Source organism: Cucumis sativus, chromosome 1 (assembly GCF_000004075.3).
Source record: "Cucumis sativus cultivar 9930 chromosome 1, Cucumber_9930_V3, whole genome shotgun sequence".
NCBI lineage: Eukaryota > Viridiplantae > Streptophyta > Magnoliopsida > Cucurbitales > Cucurbitaceae > Cucumis > Cucumis sativus.
This window is the reverse complement of record NC_026655.2, coordinates 16095648-16114896: the sequence shown is the minus strand read 5'-3', so window position 1 is coordinate 16114896 and position 19249 is coordinate 16095648. Positions and strand designations below refer to the sequence as shown.

Genomic DNA, 19249 nt, shown 5'->3' with positions numbered 1-19249 from the left:
TTCAAAATACAAAGAAAGTAACTAGTTTTAGAACATACAAAACATGCGCGCAAACAAATTGTTTATCGTGCAAAAAAATGTATGTGGAAGAGAAATTATTGATTTGAGAAAAATTTTCTACTTAAATTGTTTCTCAAGTTCGTACTTGGTGATCTTATGTAAATTTTGTTTTAAAGAAGTACGGAAGTAACAACATCAAGACATATATATATAAGTAGAGAAGTGATTCTCTTGTTTGATAAAGTTATAAACATCATGCTAACCTTTGATCTATTATCGAAATTAATATAGATCGAAATTGACATATCAAAATATATTTTATTATTTATTCTTTAAAAAAATTATATTTCTTGACTCGAAATCAACCTATTATATAGTAGCTAGATAAACTAACGTTTATTTATATCATTAAAAATTATAATGATTTTTTAAATAATTAATTCTTTTTATATAAAAAAGAACTACATAATGTGAGGTTTATATTACTTATTTTTAAAACATTTCAAGGTTATTTAATGACTTAATATAACTTTTTTTCTAAAATATTTGAATTGTCTATTCCCTTTAATAAAATTAAAACATGAATATTTAAAAAACGTGAAAACACTTTTTTTAGTGATGTTTGAAGTGACTTACTATAATTTTTAAGTTATTATAGTTTAGGTTATAATAGTTTATGTTCGGTGTGTACATTAGTTTAGTTTTAGTTATAATAATATGTGTTTGTGGTTTATATTTTTACAATAAATATACATTTTTCTTTTCTTAATAGACTAACAATAGTTCAAAATCTTTTCATCATAAATTCAATTTTTTTTGTATATCAAGAGTAATATGTGCATATTAGAACAATATTAAGTATATCAAATGCATATTACATATGTATTAAGTATATGAAAATGGATATCAACAGTGTCATATAGTGTATATATTAATAATTTATCAAGTGAGTTATTGAATATATATATCACGTGTTTATTAGACCTATTGAAGAAGTTGGGTATGTTTGTTTTTGTTTTTTTCTTATGTCATTTTTACAAAAGGAAATAATTTATGCTATTAGCTCAATTTTTAAATTTATTTGGTGAGAAAGAAACCCTTAATATTTCTTCTAATATGTATACATTTTAATTTTGGTTGTAAGAACAAAGTTAACTAAGGTTGGACTTTTTGGTTTTGATGGTGATCTATACATTATTATAAAGCATCATGAACTTCCTAGTTGGTAATATTTACCTCATAAAGATCTGTTTATTTCTATGTCTAATTATTTTTATTTTATTTTATTAATTATGTTTATGACTATAAACTCTTTCCATCATGTGTCACATGGTGAAGAACACAACAATAGAAAGCGTTTGTATCTTAATGCATGCATCTCAATTATTCGGAGCTCTCTTCAAAACTCTCATTCAAGACTCTACGCACTTGAAAAGACTAGTTTGAACGTTAAATACAACGATAAAAGAACAAAAAATAGCAAAGAAGAAAACAAGCATTGAACAATATTAATCTTAATTAATAGAGTTGTCAGTCTTTCTATTTTGACAAGAGATAGTTGCCGCTCACTAGTACAAAAGTGGTCTACGACGACAGTTATTTACTGTCGCGAACGGATTTCGCGACAGTTATTTTCAGTCATAGAAGCGGGAGTCATGAAAGGCCTTCGACGACAGTTTTTGAAAACTGTCGCAATAGGTTATTTTATGACATGAAATAAATGTCGTTAATCAACATTCAACGACATTCAATAACTGTCATAATCTATTTTATGACATTCAATAACTATCATCATTTCTTTATTAACGACAGTTAAATAATTGTCACGAATTCTATTATTGTGACATGTATTAATTGTCATGAATATGTTTTTCGCGACAGTTTTTTTTTTGTAAAAATGTCATTGTTTAGTTATTGACGACATTTTTTTCCAGTCAACGATTGTGCAATCGTGACAGTTTTTCGATAACATTAATGTCATTGTTTTGCTAGTGACGACATTTTTTTCCAGTCAAATATATTGCAACTCCACCATTACGCGAACCATTAGAATGACAATAATGTAGCTGAGAATGACAAATTTGAAATTATACAAGTTTCACACCAATGTACAAAAAAATAGCCAACACTTTAATATATATACACTATAATACAATTTATAATATTTGTACATCTTAATACAAGTTTCAATAATCCACATGTACGAAATACTAGCCCTTAATCAAAAAATATTTTAAATAGCATTAGAATACATCTAACAAGATTTTCTGCAGAAGCATAAACGACCAACCGAGAATGTTCGTCTCTGGAAATGTTCTTTGAAAGAAAACTCATGAAGTTGTCGACTCCAGTTGAACCTACAAAGACAACATGAATATAAGTATCCATAACACATACGTACAGTCAATGAGTAACTAAATCAATGTCTCAACAAAATACAGAACACAAACAAGAACTTCAACACTTGATTCCATGAAATGAAAAGAAGCACGTGAGGACTACATTAGGCAAACGTTCATTAAATAATAGTGTGAAGAAGTGTAATTCCAAATGATCAAAAAGTTGGACAATCAATCTAACCTGGTTTGGCGATACATAAAGTGGGTTCTCATACCAACAGTTGATGGAAAATTGAACATGTAAGTTTAAAGGATAACAATCAATTATATGGAAATGTATACAGTGAACTAGAAAAACAATGAAATCATTGACATAAGAAAGAAAAATAGCAAGATCCCCAACTAGGACTCCTAAAAACTATTCCCCAAAATCTGCTTAATCTCAAACTCTTCAAATCAATTAATTTTTTGCCATGCCAAATTCCTTTCCTAATGACGATTGTATGCCTCATATCTTAAGAACGACACTTCTGACATTTATCCATATATACCTTAACGTACTTCACTAAAAACACGCATTGTTCCTCAGGTGGTGTTGCTAACGGAGTGATGGTTATAAATAAAGCATGATCATGGTTAGTATTAAATTCTGTAGCAAGTAGGAAATAAATAAAGCATACCTGGTAATTCCGGAACCAGATATGGTCATCAACAATAGAGAAAACAAATACATGATCATGGTACGGTTTAGAATGTCGATGCTCCTTAGGAGTTCCAAAAATGAGAGAAAAACACATTGGTGAGATAAAAGTATGTCATGTAAAACAAGAGTTAATAGCAATCGTTTTAAAAAATGCATTATTTGGAGAAGCAGCAAGGATCTACATACTTTTCACAACATAGTAAATATGCATATGTGAAATCAGAAATTAATAAAGGCAGCATGAAAAGAGAATAATAGTGGTGAGGCACTGGCATTTTAGAATGGGCACAAGTATTCATTAACCTTATTCTAATGCCATGATATTACATGAAAGAAGTGCATTACGAATATCTTTTATTTTTCTTTCCATAAGAAAAAACTGAAAGAAGCTACTTCGACTACAGTCATGCAGACTATTTTATCAATTCAATACGATGTTAGCTTTGGATTGAAGGAGCAAGGAAATGAGCAAAAAATGCGTTTAATGAAGAAAGACAAGGAAATTGACATTTGCCTCATACATTGATCCACGAGTAAGAATGAAAAATCATTTCAACATTCAAAAATTAATTGTTAAAGACAAAACTTTGCCATTGGTACCTGAATAATCATTTCCTTCAGAAGTTTCTAGTGGACATCTTTATCAAAATTTGATGAAAATGTCAAAATTGGACGGGAACCTTTCAGATGGTTCCCTGTAAGCTTCAATTCTTCCATTGTATGCACTGAAAGCAAAAAAAAAATGGACAAGTAAGAAAACTTCATTTAATAAAGAAATCAAATAAAATTTTAGTAACCCAGTAATAAAATTTGAATACAAGTTAAAATTACTGGCATTAACTAAAAACTTCACAGATGGCCCACTAGGGCACTTTGCCATACATAGATAAAGATCTTTATGTTTTCTGCACTGGAATTAGAGAAAAAAATATCAATGAGTGGAAAAATATGATCGCAATGTACAAACATGATGAGAAGGCCATATAGGAAAGTAATATAATGAAAAGCAAAAGGATAGTTAAAACATCCTTATAAGTTATACACCACAAGAATAAAACCAAAATGTTATCATCCTATATCTAATTAAAAATAAAAATTAGAAAACATTGTACCTTAAAAATTCCAGATTACGACAGTGCAATGAAAAGGTTCTAACCTCGAAAAATAGGCTGGAAGAACAACCTTTGAGCTCAACCAGCTCATTCAGTGTTGCACCCTTGCTGGACCTCGACTCCACCTTGTTATCCTTCTTACAAAATCATAACTTTTAAATATAATAACTATGCGTATACACGTATGCATGAGGTCTCATGATTTTAATCAGTAGATGTCCTGAAACATAATCGTATGACACAAGAGAATAACAAATATCAAAGGCGTTTCAAGTTTAAAACAATTACAAATAACATTTTATATACTTCACATCTGGAAGCTCGAACACAAAATTCAACATACTCACTAACAACACATCACAAACACACATAATCCTAGACAAATTACAGCAAACAAATCCCAACAACCCGGCACTTAAGGCAAATTGGTAGTTAAGTTACTTTATTGACTAGTTTGACACAACTTAAGGCAAAGTACAAAGTTTAAGATCTCACATTTCATTTTTCATTCTTTTTTTCTCAAAGCTTCAGCCCATAGCCATGACATCTCCTTTGGCCTTGATTTCCTAATTCGAACAAACAAAAATCAATCAAAAATCAACCAAATGCTTCATTGAGGCATTTCATCAAACACATTGTAAGCTACCAAAATGTTTCATCACCAACCTACACAAATTCTTGAAAACAAAGAAAATAATTTGAAAGATTGCAAAGAAATCGGCACTAGCCATGACATCTCTTTTGGAAATGAGAAATTGGGATAAGATCTTACCGGCGAAACAATCCAATGAAATTGGGATAAACTGAAATCAAGAAACAATCCAATGGAGACAACGAAGAACTTCATAGAGAGAGAGAGAAAGAAAGAGATAAGGAAGAGAAGCTTACCGGCAGAGGGGAGGGGTGACGACCGACGCCCACGATTTTGTTGCTTCGGGTTGATTGAAGAGGTTTGGAGAAGACGGGGGTGGTGGCGACGGGTTGGTGGTGGCGACGGGTTGGTGGAGAAGGTTTCGACGGACGGGCAGGAGGGGATTGGTGGTGGCGACGGGACTTCAGACGGTCAGAAATGGGAGAAAGCCGACGGGACTTCACGCGGAGGGGAGGAAGAAATTGGGGAAAATTTGGGGGAAAGTTAGGGCACGCGGATGGGAGGAAGAATTTGGGGAATTTGGGTTTTTTTTTAAATATAAATATGTAATTTTAATTTTTTAAATATAAAATAATAAAATTTTTAACCCTAACATTCTATGACAGTTAATAACTGTCGCGAAAAGTGTTTTCCGAAAATTTCCGTCTTTTCCCGCCAAAAACGCAAAATTTTATATTTCGTGACAGTTTTTTTTTCTTCCATTCATTTTTTGAGATATATAACTGTCATTGTAGGGGTGTTTTCTTCTAGTGGCTAAACATAAAAGTTTGTAGATTCTTTTATACATTTGTTAAAAACTTATTAGACACCATATTAAAAATTTAGTATATCGTAAAAGATAACGAATTAAGAATTTATGGACTTGGTACCAATTTAACATTCATCAATAAAGCTTTAGAAATATATTAATATATAATATCTAAAATAAGTATATTAATAACAAAAGGGTGGAATAGAATTAAACCCAAAATAGTAAGTTAAGCCATGAGTGTGTCATTCTTGCGGATGAACAAAGATGTGCATAATATAAAAATTTGACCAAAATATATGCATAGTACATATGTTCAAAACCGATGATTTGAAGGGGCATGCATGTGCTCCTTTTGGGCATAAAATATGTTTGTTATTTTTCAACCTACATGGAAAGTTGACTACGTATGTAAGTGTTTAATTAATACATGTTGTCAATTCTTCTATGTATATGTTTATATAAAACACAACTAGGGGCTGAGTTAATTTGTATACAAAAAAACAACCAATATATTTAGATATTTTGTTTAATAAATTTGATTGAAAATAGATAAAAGTACTCAAAATATTTATAAAAATTTTATTAAATTTTGTTTTTCTTTTCCTAATTTGTTAGTTGAAAGGAAAAAAAAAAAAAGTTACGGAACAAAATGATTGGTTTTATTAATTAAAGAAAAGGTGGGAGATCGGTTACAAAGGGCGGCATTCGATAGTTCAATTTGGCGGCTATTTACATAAACTGGCCTTCGCCAGTTCTTTTCATCTCTCTCCATTCTCCCATCGTCTGCTTTCATCAGCGGATACCTCCATTCAAGCAACACGAAGCAGATTCCAATCTTTGCTTTTCTTATGCATTGGTGAGGCCAAACAACTTACTCTCATGGCCTCTTTTCACAAGTTTCGTGCTCTTCCTTTTTCCATTAACTCATTTTCCCGGCTCTATTCAACCAACTTTGCCTCTGCAGCTCCACATGGTATGCCTTCTTTCTTCCTTTTGATTTCCATCCATTTCTCCCTTATTCTCTACCTGTTTCCGCCAAACCTACTGGTTATATACATCAATTTCCATTTCGTTTGACAATTCTCTCTTCTTTAGGGTTTAGCAGAGGTTTTAGAACCCATACCCTACTTTCATCTATCCAACAAGAATCCTTGAAATTCGAGGACTACACTACGGGAGCTGAGGTGGAACATGATTGTGAGGAAATTCAAAAGATCCGTCACGAATTTGACGCTGCTAAACTTAGCTTCCTCAAGATTCCTCAGGCGCTCAGGGCAATGCCGAAATTGAATCCTGAAGGTTTTCTTTACTTGTTTTTTCTCGATGCTTCTGATGTTTGAATTTGGCATCCTTACCATGCCTTCATTAATTTTCTCTTCTTAATGTTATTATTCTCTAGGCATCTATGTGAATAAAAATTTGAGCTTAGACAACATTCAGGTGTATGGTTTTGACTACGATTACACTCTTGCGCACTACTCGGCCAATTTACAGAGCTTGATTTATGATCTTGCCAAAGAACATTTGGTTAATGAGGTTAGTCTATGTCTCCATTTCCATTTCTTGTATATTTTGTAACATCAACTTTTTTTTCCTCGTTGCTTATAGTTTATTTGATTCTTTCAGTTGAGATATCCTGAATCTTGCATGAAGTTCAAGTACGATCCTACCTTCCCCATTAGAGGCCTTTACTATGATAAACTTAAAGGTTGCCTCTTGAAGTTAGATTTTTTTGGTTCTATTGAGCCGGATGGTTGCTACTTTGGTCGACGGAAGGTAAGTCTTGGTACTACCAATATATTAATCTAAAGTTGTCAATCCTTCTAACAGAAATTATTCCAATATATACCTTGTGGATGTTATTGATCTTGCTGGATCTGTGCAATACCCTGGCCTTAAGTTCTGCAGAGAAGGTTAAACCAGATCCATGCTATTACTTGCAACCTTAGCTGTTCCTAAACAGCAGCGTAGATTCATTTGAAGAAGATTTATTAACAAGGAGAATATTTAAATACTAATGACTTGAAGGGAGAAGATTTCCTTGGCTGAATAAACTTTAAATATTGAAAATGGAAAGGGGGTGGGTGGAATGGAGCTATTTCAAGAATCATGCCACAGGAATGAAATGAAAAGTACAGAGTAATAGGAAGAATAGATCAAAAAGAACATTCCCATTGTATTAGTATGATTTAGGCTGAACCATGCTCATTCTTTCAGTAAAAGTGATTTTTGATCCATCCAGTATATGAGTCAACTTATTGTGCAACAATCCATTTCCTGTTTTGTTAATTTATGTATTATTTTTTAATTTGTTTATACTTTTTTCATTGCAATTGTCTTGTAAATCAAAATATTTCATAGAACAGGAACTGCCTCTTGCATGCTTTTAATTCTTTAGTTTATAACTACATTAACTGAGATTGGCATCACACTAACTGGACATCAAATGATAAGGTTCTAGAGACAATACGAGGGGCCCCTTAATATAGGGTTGCTTCCTTTCGTGGGATTTATTTATTTTTATGGATACCCTCGTATTTTTCTCATTGAAATTTGGACTTTTACCAAAAGGTTCTAGAGATGATAGTTGCTCTATATTATTTTGTTTTTTTACTTTTCAATCGCACAATGCAGTTGAGCCCGAAAGAAATCAAAGAGATATATGGCACACGGCATATTGGGCGTGACCAAGCTCGTGGGCTTGTTGGCCTGATGGATTTCTTTTGCTTCAGTGAGGTTTGTCAGTTTCTCTTCCCCGTTACAGTTTTATGTTATGTCATTCATGAACTGAACCAATGAGAAGTATACATATACTGTTGAAGAAATCATGGGTAATGAATGTTATCTCTTAGTTTGCCATAGAAAGAGTATAAGATAAATTATCTTGAATGATCAGATAATTTTAGTTGTTAGACATTTAAGTTCTGAATGGGTTAAAGATTGCATACTCGAGTAATTTCCATGTGAAACCTTTTCTTCCTCAAATTTAGTGGATGGCGTAAATCCTCTTAGACTGAGGTGATTTTGAGTCTCGTTTTCTAGTTCTTGTTCTTGGATTCCTCCCTACTGTTTCTTTTGGCTGGCTCGAATAATTATTTCTTCTTACTTTCTCTATAATCAATCTTCTCTGCTATGTAGTTAGCCAGATTAAAATGGTGCTCCTCATCTACATACTTCCTCTATAATCAATCTTCTCTGCTCTGTAGTTAGCCAGATTAAAATGGTGTTCCTCATCTACATAATTGTATGTTTTTTCTTACTTCCTCATCTTCATAGTCCCAATTTAGTTTTTTTCCCCTTTATTTCCATTCCCTTCGGGAGCTTGTATCTCTTGAACATTTTGTTGCTGTTTATTTACTTTTGTTAAAGATCTTGTTTCACATTTAGAAAGTTTATATTATTGGTCTACTCTCAAAGAAGAGTTCTTTTTTGGTGATTGTACACAATCTGTAGTCTTGCTTAGTTTTATAGTTCTCTGACAATATTTCTTTTCTCCTGTGTAGTCATATATTTATATAATTTTTTTTTTCTTATGGCTAATAGGCATGCCTTATTGCGGATGTTGTGCAACATTTCGTGGATGCAAAGCTGGAATTTGATGCTTGCTATGTCTATCAAGATGTGAACCGAGCAATTCAGTATGTTCATCGAAGTGGCCTAGCTCATAATGAAATAATAGCTGACCCACATGCCTACCTTGTCAACAATGTTAGTCTGATTGGTTATGGATCTTGTTTTTACTTCCATCGTAAAATTTGACTTCCCAATTGATTCTAATTGAATAGAAAATATTTTCAAGCATGATCTGTTCAGTTGCATACTCCAATCTTGTTTTTATGTTCTTGTTTCTAAGTGTGATGACTGCACATTACAGGGGCGATTATTGCGTTTACTCACAATGCTGAAGGAGAAGGGGAAGAAACTGTTTTTACTGACCAACTCTCCATATTACTTTGTGGATGGTGGAATGCGTTATATGTTGGAGGTAAACTAATCTTTTACCATCATTGTAGTGTATTGACTTTCAACTTCCAAACAGCCTAAATTATATGGTGATAATCTGATATTGTATGGGAACCATGGAATTTGTTTTTGGCTTTGAGAATATTGGAAGAAAGCAAAACCTTACTATGCATTCAGGAGCTTAGTTCTCTCTCAACATTAATCTAAAAAAATATTCTCCTATTTTTATACCACCTCTAGAATCTCTAAACCCACTTTATCTGCCCATGGACAAGCTTGAGTTAATGTATTCAAATTATTCAGTACTTGTTGGGTCTTTGATTCAAGGGTGCCAGTATAATTAGTTCAATATCTAACAATAAATATACTTATAGAAAAATCCAGTGGTAGGATAAGGATTTGATTTTTCTTAAAAAAAAAAAAAAGAAAGAACAATTTGTAAATTTGATTGGGCTGGAGTAAGAGTGCGTTTAAGGAGGGAAATAGGGTTGGAAGGATCGAAGGAATTTTCTGATGTAGTCTAGCTAATTGGCTTAATCGCTACTAATGAGTCTAGAGTATTGCATGTTGGTTTACATATAGGATTTGGGAGGGGAATCTATTTTCAATGGGTCTTATCGAGAGAATCTTCGTTGGGCATTTACTATTTCACTGAAGTTTCAAACTTCAAAATATAATGATAACTTTTATTAATTTAGTAAGGTGTAATCATCATCTTGCACATAAAACGTTTTCTCTTGTTATCAGGCTTCTATGGGTTTCAAGGATTCTTGGAGAGAAATCTTTGATGTTGTGATAGCTAAGGCTAATAAGCCAGAATTTTACACATCTGAGCATCCATTTCGGTTAGTATAGTCGTTCTTTTCTAAAGTTCTTGCGTGTGTAAAGTTACAGTCAGAAATACGTTTCATTTTTATAACCAATCTATATAATCATGAATGAAAAATGTTTTCAAGACTGAATGAATATTTCCTGCCATGTTGTGTGTTTGTGGATGTTATTTTTTAAACATTTTAATGGTCTAAACCTAAGATAAAAATGCATCAAATGGTAATACTTTAAGCTTTATTGATAATATGGTTGCAATTCTGTACTGTTAGTGTATTTTCTCTATTCGATAATGTAGACATTTATTATTACAATATTTTCCTCTGTCTTTTGCGTAAAGAGTTTTACTTTCCTATGTTTCCAGAGAGAAATGGAAGATATGATACTGACTGTTTTCTTTCTACTTATTCTCTAAAACATCAATATTAGTTGTTATGACACAGAAAAGGACACTTTGACTTTTACAAAGGTGGATGCATTCCTTCCAAATAAAATTTATTACCATGGATGCCTGAAGTCTTTCCTTCAGATTACCAAGTGGAATGGTCCTGAGGTAGTTTGATAAAAAGCAAGCCAATGTTTTGTTGTTATCTGGATGACATTGCTCTCACATCCCATAGCCTGAGCATTATGTATTTGTTTCTTCTGACTAGGTTATATACTTTGGGGATCACCTTTTTAGCGATCTGAGAGGCCCTTCAAAAGCTGGTTGGCGCACTGCTGCTATCATCTATGAATTGGAGGTATGTATTATTTTTAGGTGCAACAAGGGGTGTAGTTTCAAGATTTGACCTTTTGGTCTTAGAAGACATTTTCTTCTAATTTCTATGATTGACTCTATTGGTTAAACTTTTAAGTATTAGTTAAGTCACTAAACTTTCAAACTTTCATAGTGTGTCTAATACGTCCATAAGCTTCGGGGGTTGTTTTTGTTCATGTTTGGATTGAGTGTTATGGGCTCAAATTGTTATATCAAATTCATTTCATTCTCATCGTTTTCAACTCAACTCTCTTTTCCACCATTTTCACACTTCACGATCCCATTTTTGTTCCGTCCTTGATTCCTCACTCGTTCCATCACCCTTCAAATTTCCAGTAATCTTGACGACATTCCACCTCCCAAACAAGCCCAAAAGATACTCGAAAACTTCCAACTTTGTATTAAATCTTATTGGGTCACTGAGCTTTTTGTCTTGTTTGACCTACTATTTTTTATTTTTTTGTGAAAATTCCAGGGTAGAAATTTGAATATTTGATTGATCTCAAAGCAAGGAGATTTTTTTAAACTGCTTTAAAGTGGAAGGATTTCTTAAACACAACATTAAAAGTTTATACACTTGTTAACACTTATTAAAATTCAGATACTTATTAGGACGCTTCTCGAAATAAAATTCAGATACTTATTAGGACACTTCTCGAAATTCAAGTACCTATCAGACACAAAATCAAAACTTAAAAAATTATATAACTATCATATACATTTTAAAACTCATAGACTATTTATTATTCACTACATTGAAGGTTTTGGGACTAAAGTTGACGCCCATAACCAGTTAGCTTTACTGAACTTGGTTATCTTCAATTTTTTTTCTTCCACCCATAAAGTTTTATTCAGATTCATTTAATATGACCCCTTTTCTGATTTTTTGTTTGTATTGCAGAATGAAATACGTATACAAAATGAGGATTCCTACCGTTTTGAACAGGTATATTCTGCTAGTGAGGCACTTCAATTACACCGTTTTTTGGCTGTGGTACTTGTACATCAAAGCAAAGAGTTTTCTTCACAATGTCAGCAGTTCACGTCAAGAATTCATGTCATTTCTTAAATCTACGAGCTTCTTAGTTCTCTCGTGTTGATGACCAGTTTAAGCTTTGTTCTGTATTCTATTCTTGGAAGTTTACATCCCAACCATGTTATTGGCGTTTTAATCCTTTATTTTTTCTTCTTTTCTTCACGCTGAAAACTTTCTTGATTCTTTCATTCGCCAGGCAAAATTCCATATAGTCCAAGAACTTCTCGGTAAATTGCATGCCATCGTGGGGAATAGTCGGAGAAGTGATGTATATAAATCTTTGTTGCAAGAACTGGGCCAGGAGAGGCAGAATTCACGAGATACAATGAAGAAAATGTTTAATAGCTCATTTGGTGCAACCTTTCTCACGGATACTGGCCAAGAATCTGCCTTCGCATATCACATCCATCAATATGCAGATGTTTATACCAGCAAGGCAGATAATTTTTTATACCATCCACCTGAGGCATGGCTTCACGTACCCTTTGATATCAAGATCATGCCACATCATGTGAAGGTAATTACACCTTCAATCCTTGAGAACTGTGCTCTCTTCACTTCTCAAGTCTAACTGATCATGAAACATTTAAGCTGCAAAATTAGCCATAAACATAACTACGGACATACACGTGCCAAATTATAAGATAGTTTTTCTTTTTGCGGGGAGGCAAGATTGATTTCATTCATTGCGATTCTATCTACTGTTCTACATTGATATATATATTCTTGTTCGTATTGGAGATAGTCAAACATTACATAATTGTGGAAACAAATGGCTTGATGCAGGTCCCTTCAAGTCTTTTCAGAAACCAATAGCGCTGGTTAGGCAGTGCCTAAAGAAAGAACATGCGGAAGCGCAATAAGAAAAAAGAAAGGTTCCCGGAGTTAAGACTCGATATGAGTAGTAGCCACAGTAGATGATCAAGTACTGAGCTTTATCAATGTTCATTTAATTTCATTCTTTTATTGGCACTTTCAGGCCTCCCCCACCAAGGACGGAGCTGGACACTGCTATATACATATATTACAATCATTTGATTCTTGACGAATTTTCCTTCCTCGTCATCTCCATTCTTGTTTCATTCTGTAGCCATCTCTTCTTATTAAAGATAAATCTGCTTTTCTTTTTCATTAAAACACGATTTGCAGGTGTAATTGATCACGTTGGATAGCTTTTTTACTACCTCGATCTTTGAAATAATGTATCTGGATATATTCAATTAACTTTCAATAAGATGTAAAACAGCCAATGTATTGAATAATATTGAATCATGTGGAGAGATGAAATATTGAAGAAAAATGATCCGTTAGTCTATTAACGATAGAATATATTATTCATGGGAGTTACTCACACTCATTGCAATAGCTATTACACTCAAACTATTAATAGATATAGCATAATACCCAAAAAAATACATATAGATTATTAGCAACAAAATATCACTCATAGATTACATATAACTAGTTAGGTGAGTTAGGTGTCACAACACGGTCTCTCGTTCATAGAATTTTTCTTTAAAGTGTTGTTTATTGCAATCACTCACTCTGTAAGTAGTGATAAAATTTTATTGATGTTAATATTATTTCATGAGATAAATAGGAAGTAAACTAGAGAAAACTGGAGATGAAACTCTCTTCTTAGAGGTGTGGAGAGAACTGTAGATATATAAAACTCTCTTCTAAAACCTTTCCTACAAAGGTGTGCATCAAAACACCACGAGAACAACGAAAGTATCTTCCAAAACTGTCATGACGTTAACCTCACAATTAAAGAAGCATGCTTGTTTAACTGTTTAACTGTTTAACCACCTCCAAACAATTAGTCACCCTTAATATGTCATAAGTATATACATAGTGATGCATTTGCTTCTTTATAAGGAGACTGGTGGACTCAAAATCATTCCCGAGCCTATGAAATACAGACTTTGTTTCCTGCACCGAACACTCCTCTGGAATCTAGCACTAATTGTCTTAGTTACTCCACATCTTTCTGCATCACAAAGAATACGTATATATATACGTAGCCAAGGATACGAGGCCATAGATACATGATAACTGGGCATTTTCACAACATATGGGTCAAAGTTTCCCTATGCATTCTACATAAACCACACCCAGAGATTGGTTTAATTTGAATACCTTTCCTCTCTAGAGATTCTCTTTAACAATGTTCATTTGAAATTGACGTCTTGAAGAGTAAAGGCCGTTTAAATTTAAAATAATTAAAAGCTCAAAATCTAAGAGACAAAAAATCTTTAATTTTACTTTTTAATCTTATCTTGTAATTGAATTTTATAAATTGGTAGTCACATGTGCCCCCAATTTCTCCTCCAAATCCATCCCCACTTTGTAATTCCCTCTCCACTTGCTGATTTTTTCTTCTCTCCCTTTTCATTTTTCCCTCATGTTTTACAATAATGCTATATATATTGTTTTTGTCTTAAAAGTAGTTAAATAGGCTCATAATTGGTGCAATGTTTGATTAGCTAAACTACAATAATATATACTTGAGAAGAAAAAAGTGAAAGTGTTGGATGCATAAAATAAAAAGACAAAGTCAAATGCTTTTGGTGACTTTTACCTAAATGCCTAAAACTGAGGATGCCATCTTTGTTTTAATTTTTGAGCATTATTGTTTGTGATCATCATCTTCTTTGTTCTTCACCCTAAACCCTACCAGCTTCCTCTCAGTGCAACACACTCTTTCTCACCTGTCATTTCTTCATTCCCTATATTTCATCCCTTTTTTTCCGTTCAATGAACAAACCACTAATTTTTCACAACACCAAAAAGTACCAATTCTAATGTATTTCAAATATCCATGCTACTTCTTAATATATATATACATAATGCTTTTTATTGAAGCATGTGTGTTGATTGGTTCAATTTGACATTTCTTACCGCTATTTTAATTCGACTCAGTAATGATTCATGTGATCTACCTGTTTAAGAATTTTATAATTTATAGTTTTATTTTTATTAATATTTGTAAATATAACCGAACACATAATATTTTTGTAACAAAACCAAAAAATCTACCAAGTTGGCTCTTTTTTAAAAATATTTCTGATTTTCTCTTCTTCCTTTGCTATTTTTTTTTTTTAAAATCATCATATTTGTTTTCATTCATTAAGTCTTTTTTATAGTGTTATTTAGTTCAAAATCGTGTATCAAATATAGAAGATGTTGGTACACAATCTTAAACAAAAATCGTTGAAATATTGGTACTTTAGATTTGGTTGTAGTCAAATCTAACCAATATAAAAGATCTTGAGAAAATAATGATATCGATACACGATTTTTTTAGATTTGGTTGGATATTAAAATCTAAATGATCGGAACCAAAGAATCTTGAATGATATTTTACATGATCATGTACCAATGGTTCAAGATTATTTGGTATTTAGATTTGGTTACATACTTGCTTATTTCCCTCAACTATCCTCTTTATCCTCTTTATCCTCTTTTTCTTTCACTTCTTCTTTATTCTTTATTGATATTATTTAAGGAATAGTTTGTTTTATGTGAAAAAGTTTGATGGTTAATTAGAGTCTTAAACACAAATAAATAAATGATAAAATACACTTTTGGTTCCTAAGTTTAAGCTTAATGTCTATTTGGTTTTTGAAGTCTCTTACGTTTCAAAAATGATTTTAAATGGTCTCTAAACACATTTTGTCTTTTAACTTACTTAACCCAAAAATGTTTGGACTATGGTGAAGAAGAAATTTTAAATGAGTTGGTACAATATATTGTTTTCACATTATTGTTTTAGGATAGTATTTAGGGTCCCTCCCTCCATGGCCCCTTCCCTCATTCCTCTACTCTCTACCTTCGTAGTTCGCAGGCATATCCTCCACACATCTCCTTCCTCTTCTTCCATCCCTTCCCTCTCCTTTCTCTCTTACACCTTCTAATCTCAAAATCAAATCATTTTTTGAACATACTGAAGCATAATCATATTTTATCATAACAGAACTCAGCTTCAAGACTAATTTCAAATCAAACTAGCACTTTTCTGTATAACAATATAGATCCAACAATCAATATTTAAGATAAAAACAAAATTCAACAACATAAACAATTAACATCAGCAGCAACCACAGAAACAAAAGCCCCAAGTAAGTAGCTCAATTTGAGGAAGAATCAAATCAAATATGTTATTGGAAATAGACATAAGGCGTGGCAAATGAAAAGGCTCTTATTTAGCAAATTAAAGATTAAAATACGAAGGATGCTTGAGAGAAGGGAATGGAAAATATTGAGAGTCGATGCCTAGTAGCCACCAAAGGGTGCTTAGGAGAGGTTTAGGAAGGTGGAAAGGATAGAAAAAATACGAAGGCCAGAGATGGAAAACCTCTGTCATAAAACAATAATACAAAGACAAAATATGAATGACAACTCATTTAAAAATTCCTTGTCATCCGTAGTTCAATCAACAAATTAATGCCATTCTTTCGTCAATTCAACTAATGACAAAATGTGTTTAGAGAACATTTAGAATCGCTTTTTAAAGGGAGAGTGCCATAACGTGGGTTTTAAAACTTTATGGACCAAAATGTATTTTATCCGTAAATAAAAATCTCAATGAAAAACCACTTTCTCCACCGTATAAACATGATTTAATAGATTACATATTCCTCTTAGGAGCACCTATAACAAACTTCCCCCCTTGAAACAATGTCATAGCAGTCGACAAAATTTGCATTTCTTTCCACTTCTCCAAATTTTCACCTTCATTTCATGCCAATTACTTCACCACACATCTCCTCATCTCTATAAAATCATCCCCATTTCTCACAAACACAGAAATACACGAAACAGAGACACCCAAAAATGGATCATTCAAAGCCAACTCTTTGCGTTCTTGACGCTTCCTCTTACGTCGGATTTTGGGTCACCAAAGGATTGCTAAACAAAGGATACCCAGTTCATGCAGCCGTCCAGAACACTGGCAAGTCATTTCTTTTATCCTCTGTTCTTTTCCGCTTCTTAATTCTCTGTTTGTATTTCAAACTTGTGGGCTTGATCTTTTACAGGAAAGCCTGAGATTGAAAAGACTATTAGAGAGATGGGTGAAGTGGAGAATGGGCTGGCGGTTTTTTCTGTAGATATCATGGATTATCAGAGTATTCTTGTTGCTTTGAAAGGGTGTTCTGGTTTGTTCTGTTGTATGGACACCCACCATGTGTATGATGTAAGTCCAAACAGAAAAAGAAGGAATTAAAAGATTATCTAGGATTTGTGGGTTATTGTTGTTTTGTGTTTTTTTTTTTTTTTTTGCAGGAAAAAATGGTGGATTTGGAGGTTAGAGGAACAATTAATGTCGTCGAGGCTTGTGCTCAGACAGATAGTGTTGAAAAGATTGTCTTCACATCCTCCTTAACTGCTGCTGTGTGGAGAGAGAATATCCTCTCTGAGAAAGATGTGGATGAAAGATGTTGGAGTGATAAAGAATTTTGCAGGAAAATGAAGGTTGGGAATTTCAAGTCCATCTTCTCATCTTTTCCCCTTAATCATTTTGGATTTCTTCATGAAGCTCCTCAAATATCAGATGCCTTCTCAATCAATTTGACTACCATTCATATGCCGAAATGCTTTCTATCTGTTATCTTCTTTCGAACTATCAAGTACCAAGATCCAAGTCCTAGTTGCATTCGGGACAACCCAAAACTTAAGCTATTTTCATATATGTTATATATTAACGTTATTTATTATTTTGACCATAGAGGTTAGAGAAGTGCATTAAATGAAATCTTTGAGCCAATGAGATCTGAATTATTCTATCTAATACTTTGCTTTTGACATTTTTATGCTTATTTTTATCTCTACTTTATAACATCAAGCTTTTTCTTCACAGCTCAAATGACCCTTTTTATTTTATATCATCTCCCAGTTGTGGTATCCTTTAGCAAAGACACTTTCTGAGCAAGCAGCGTGGGCTCTTGCAATGGACCGAAGGCTAAAAATGGTATCAATTAACGCAGGACTTGTTCTTGGACCTGCTGTTGCAGAAGAGAACTCAGGCTCAACAATCTCATATCTTAAAGGTAGGTGAAAGTGCTTTACCAAAGATATGTACTATTATGGGATCCTTTTTGTTTTGACAAAGCAAATTTGAGGGGAAACAGGAGCTGCTCAGATGTATGAAAATGGGGTTCTAGCTGTGGTTGATGTGAAGTTTTTGGTGGATGTTCATATTCGAGCAATGGAAGATTCGTCGACGGGTGGTAGATATTTCTGCTTCGATCAAATAGTGAATAGTGAGGAAGAAACTGTTAAACTTGCGAATATATTGAGGCCATTGATATCTATCCCACAAAGGTAAAAAGCACTATTATTAGCCTTTTGAACAACCAAAACACAGCCTTTTTTAAGTTCATTTGTTGCTTTGCCATTTGCATGTTATTATTGTTTACTTATTAATTGAAACTCAAAAGTTTATTGGTTGGTGAGTAGGTACGAAGTTCAAGGAAGGGAAGCTTTTGCTGAGAGACTCAGAACTAGGAAATTGCACAAACTCATCGAAGGCACTGCTTAATACTATACTAAATTTCATAACTTTAGGAAAAAAGATCCACTTTTTTTCCATTTTTTTTCTTCTTCTATTGGTATCTATCTTTGTTAGCACTTAATATAATGAAGAAAAAAAAAACTTCTATTTAGCGTGTACGCTGACGAGAGACATCATATTCATATTAGTCATTATTTATGTCTATTATCAATGTTACCATTTTAAAAATTGACAATTCAAATCTTCTTCGACTACATATAAACAAATAATAATGATTGATAATGATGATGAAAATATAATAAAATAATTAACAAAATTAGCAAAGTACACTATAAACTTTAATAAAGGTTAGAATCTTTACTTTTAGACTTTGTTTATCTTAGAATTGATGAATAGAATAGTGGTGCAACTTTTACCTCGTAATAAAATCTAATCTAAAAATATTACCACATGTGTTTAATGTAAACAAGATATACGTGTGGTACGATAGATTGACTAAACTTTAAAGAATGACATAATTGATGAGTATAACTGAGCATTAATGATATGTAGCTCTAAATCGGTCAATATAGCATATCTTTTTAACTAATT

The 19249-nt window shown here is 32.8% G+C and overlaps 2 protein-coding genes and 1 long non-coding RNA gene across 10 annotated transcripts; 2 read left to right on the top strand and 1 right to left on the bottom strand.

The window, feature by feature from the left end:
* Positions 1-2119: 2119 nt before the first annotated feature.
* On the bottom strand, positions 2120-5299 carry LOC116402727. Of its 8 annotated transcripts, none has more exons than XR_004215298.1 (7): positions 5043-5299; positions 4927-4957; positions 4650-4720; positions 4199-4374; positions 3874-3952; positions 3643-3767; positions 2120-3103 (listed from the first exon to the last, which is right to left on the bottom strand). It is a non-coding gene; the product is annotated as an uncharacterized LOC116402727 (long non-coding RNA). The 8 variants fall into 8 exon arrangements; XR_004215304.1 differs by having other exon boundaries at positions 4199-4288; positions 5043-5298; XR_004215296.1 differs by lacking the exon at positions 4927-4957.
* Positions 5300-6258: 959 nt separating this feature from the next.
* On the top strand, positions 6259-13406 carry LOC101204631 (5'-nucleotidase domain-containing protein DDB_G0275467). Its single transcript, XM_004146611.2, has 13 exons — positions 6259-6530; positions 6653-6856; positions 6957-7093; positions 7184-7333; positions 8192-8293; positions 9101-9265; positions 9432-9542; positions 10268-10365; positions 10778-10901; positions 11002-11091; positions 12010-12054; positions 12341-12661; positions 12931-13406. The coding sequence occupies exons 1-13, from the start codon at positions 6437-6439 to the stop codon at positions 12958-12960; spliced, it is 1671 nt and encodes a 556-aa protein (XP_004146659.1). The 5' UTR covers positions 6259-6436; the 3' UTR covers positions 12961-13406.
* A 3286-nt stretch (positions 13407-16692) lies between these two features.
* On the top strand, positions 16693-18886 carry LOC101205597 (cinnamoyl-CoA reductase-like SNL6). The gene is made up of 6 exons (XM_011657707.2): positions 16693-17098; positions 17184-17341; positions 17431-17619; positions 18041-18194; positions 18276-18468; positions 18604-18886. The coding sequence occupies exons 1-6, from the start codon at positions 16981-16983 to the stop codon at positions 18683-18685; spliced, it is 894 nt and encodes a 297-aa protein (XP_011656009.1). The 5' UTR covers positions 16693-16980; the 3' UTR covers positions 18686-18886.
* The last annotated feature ends 363 nt before the right edge of the window (positions 18887-19249 follow it).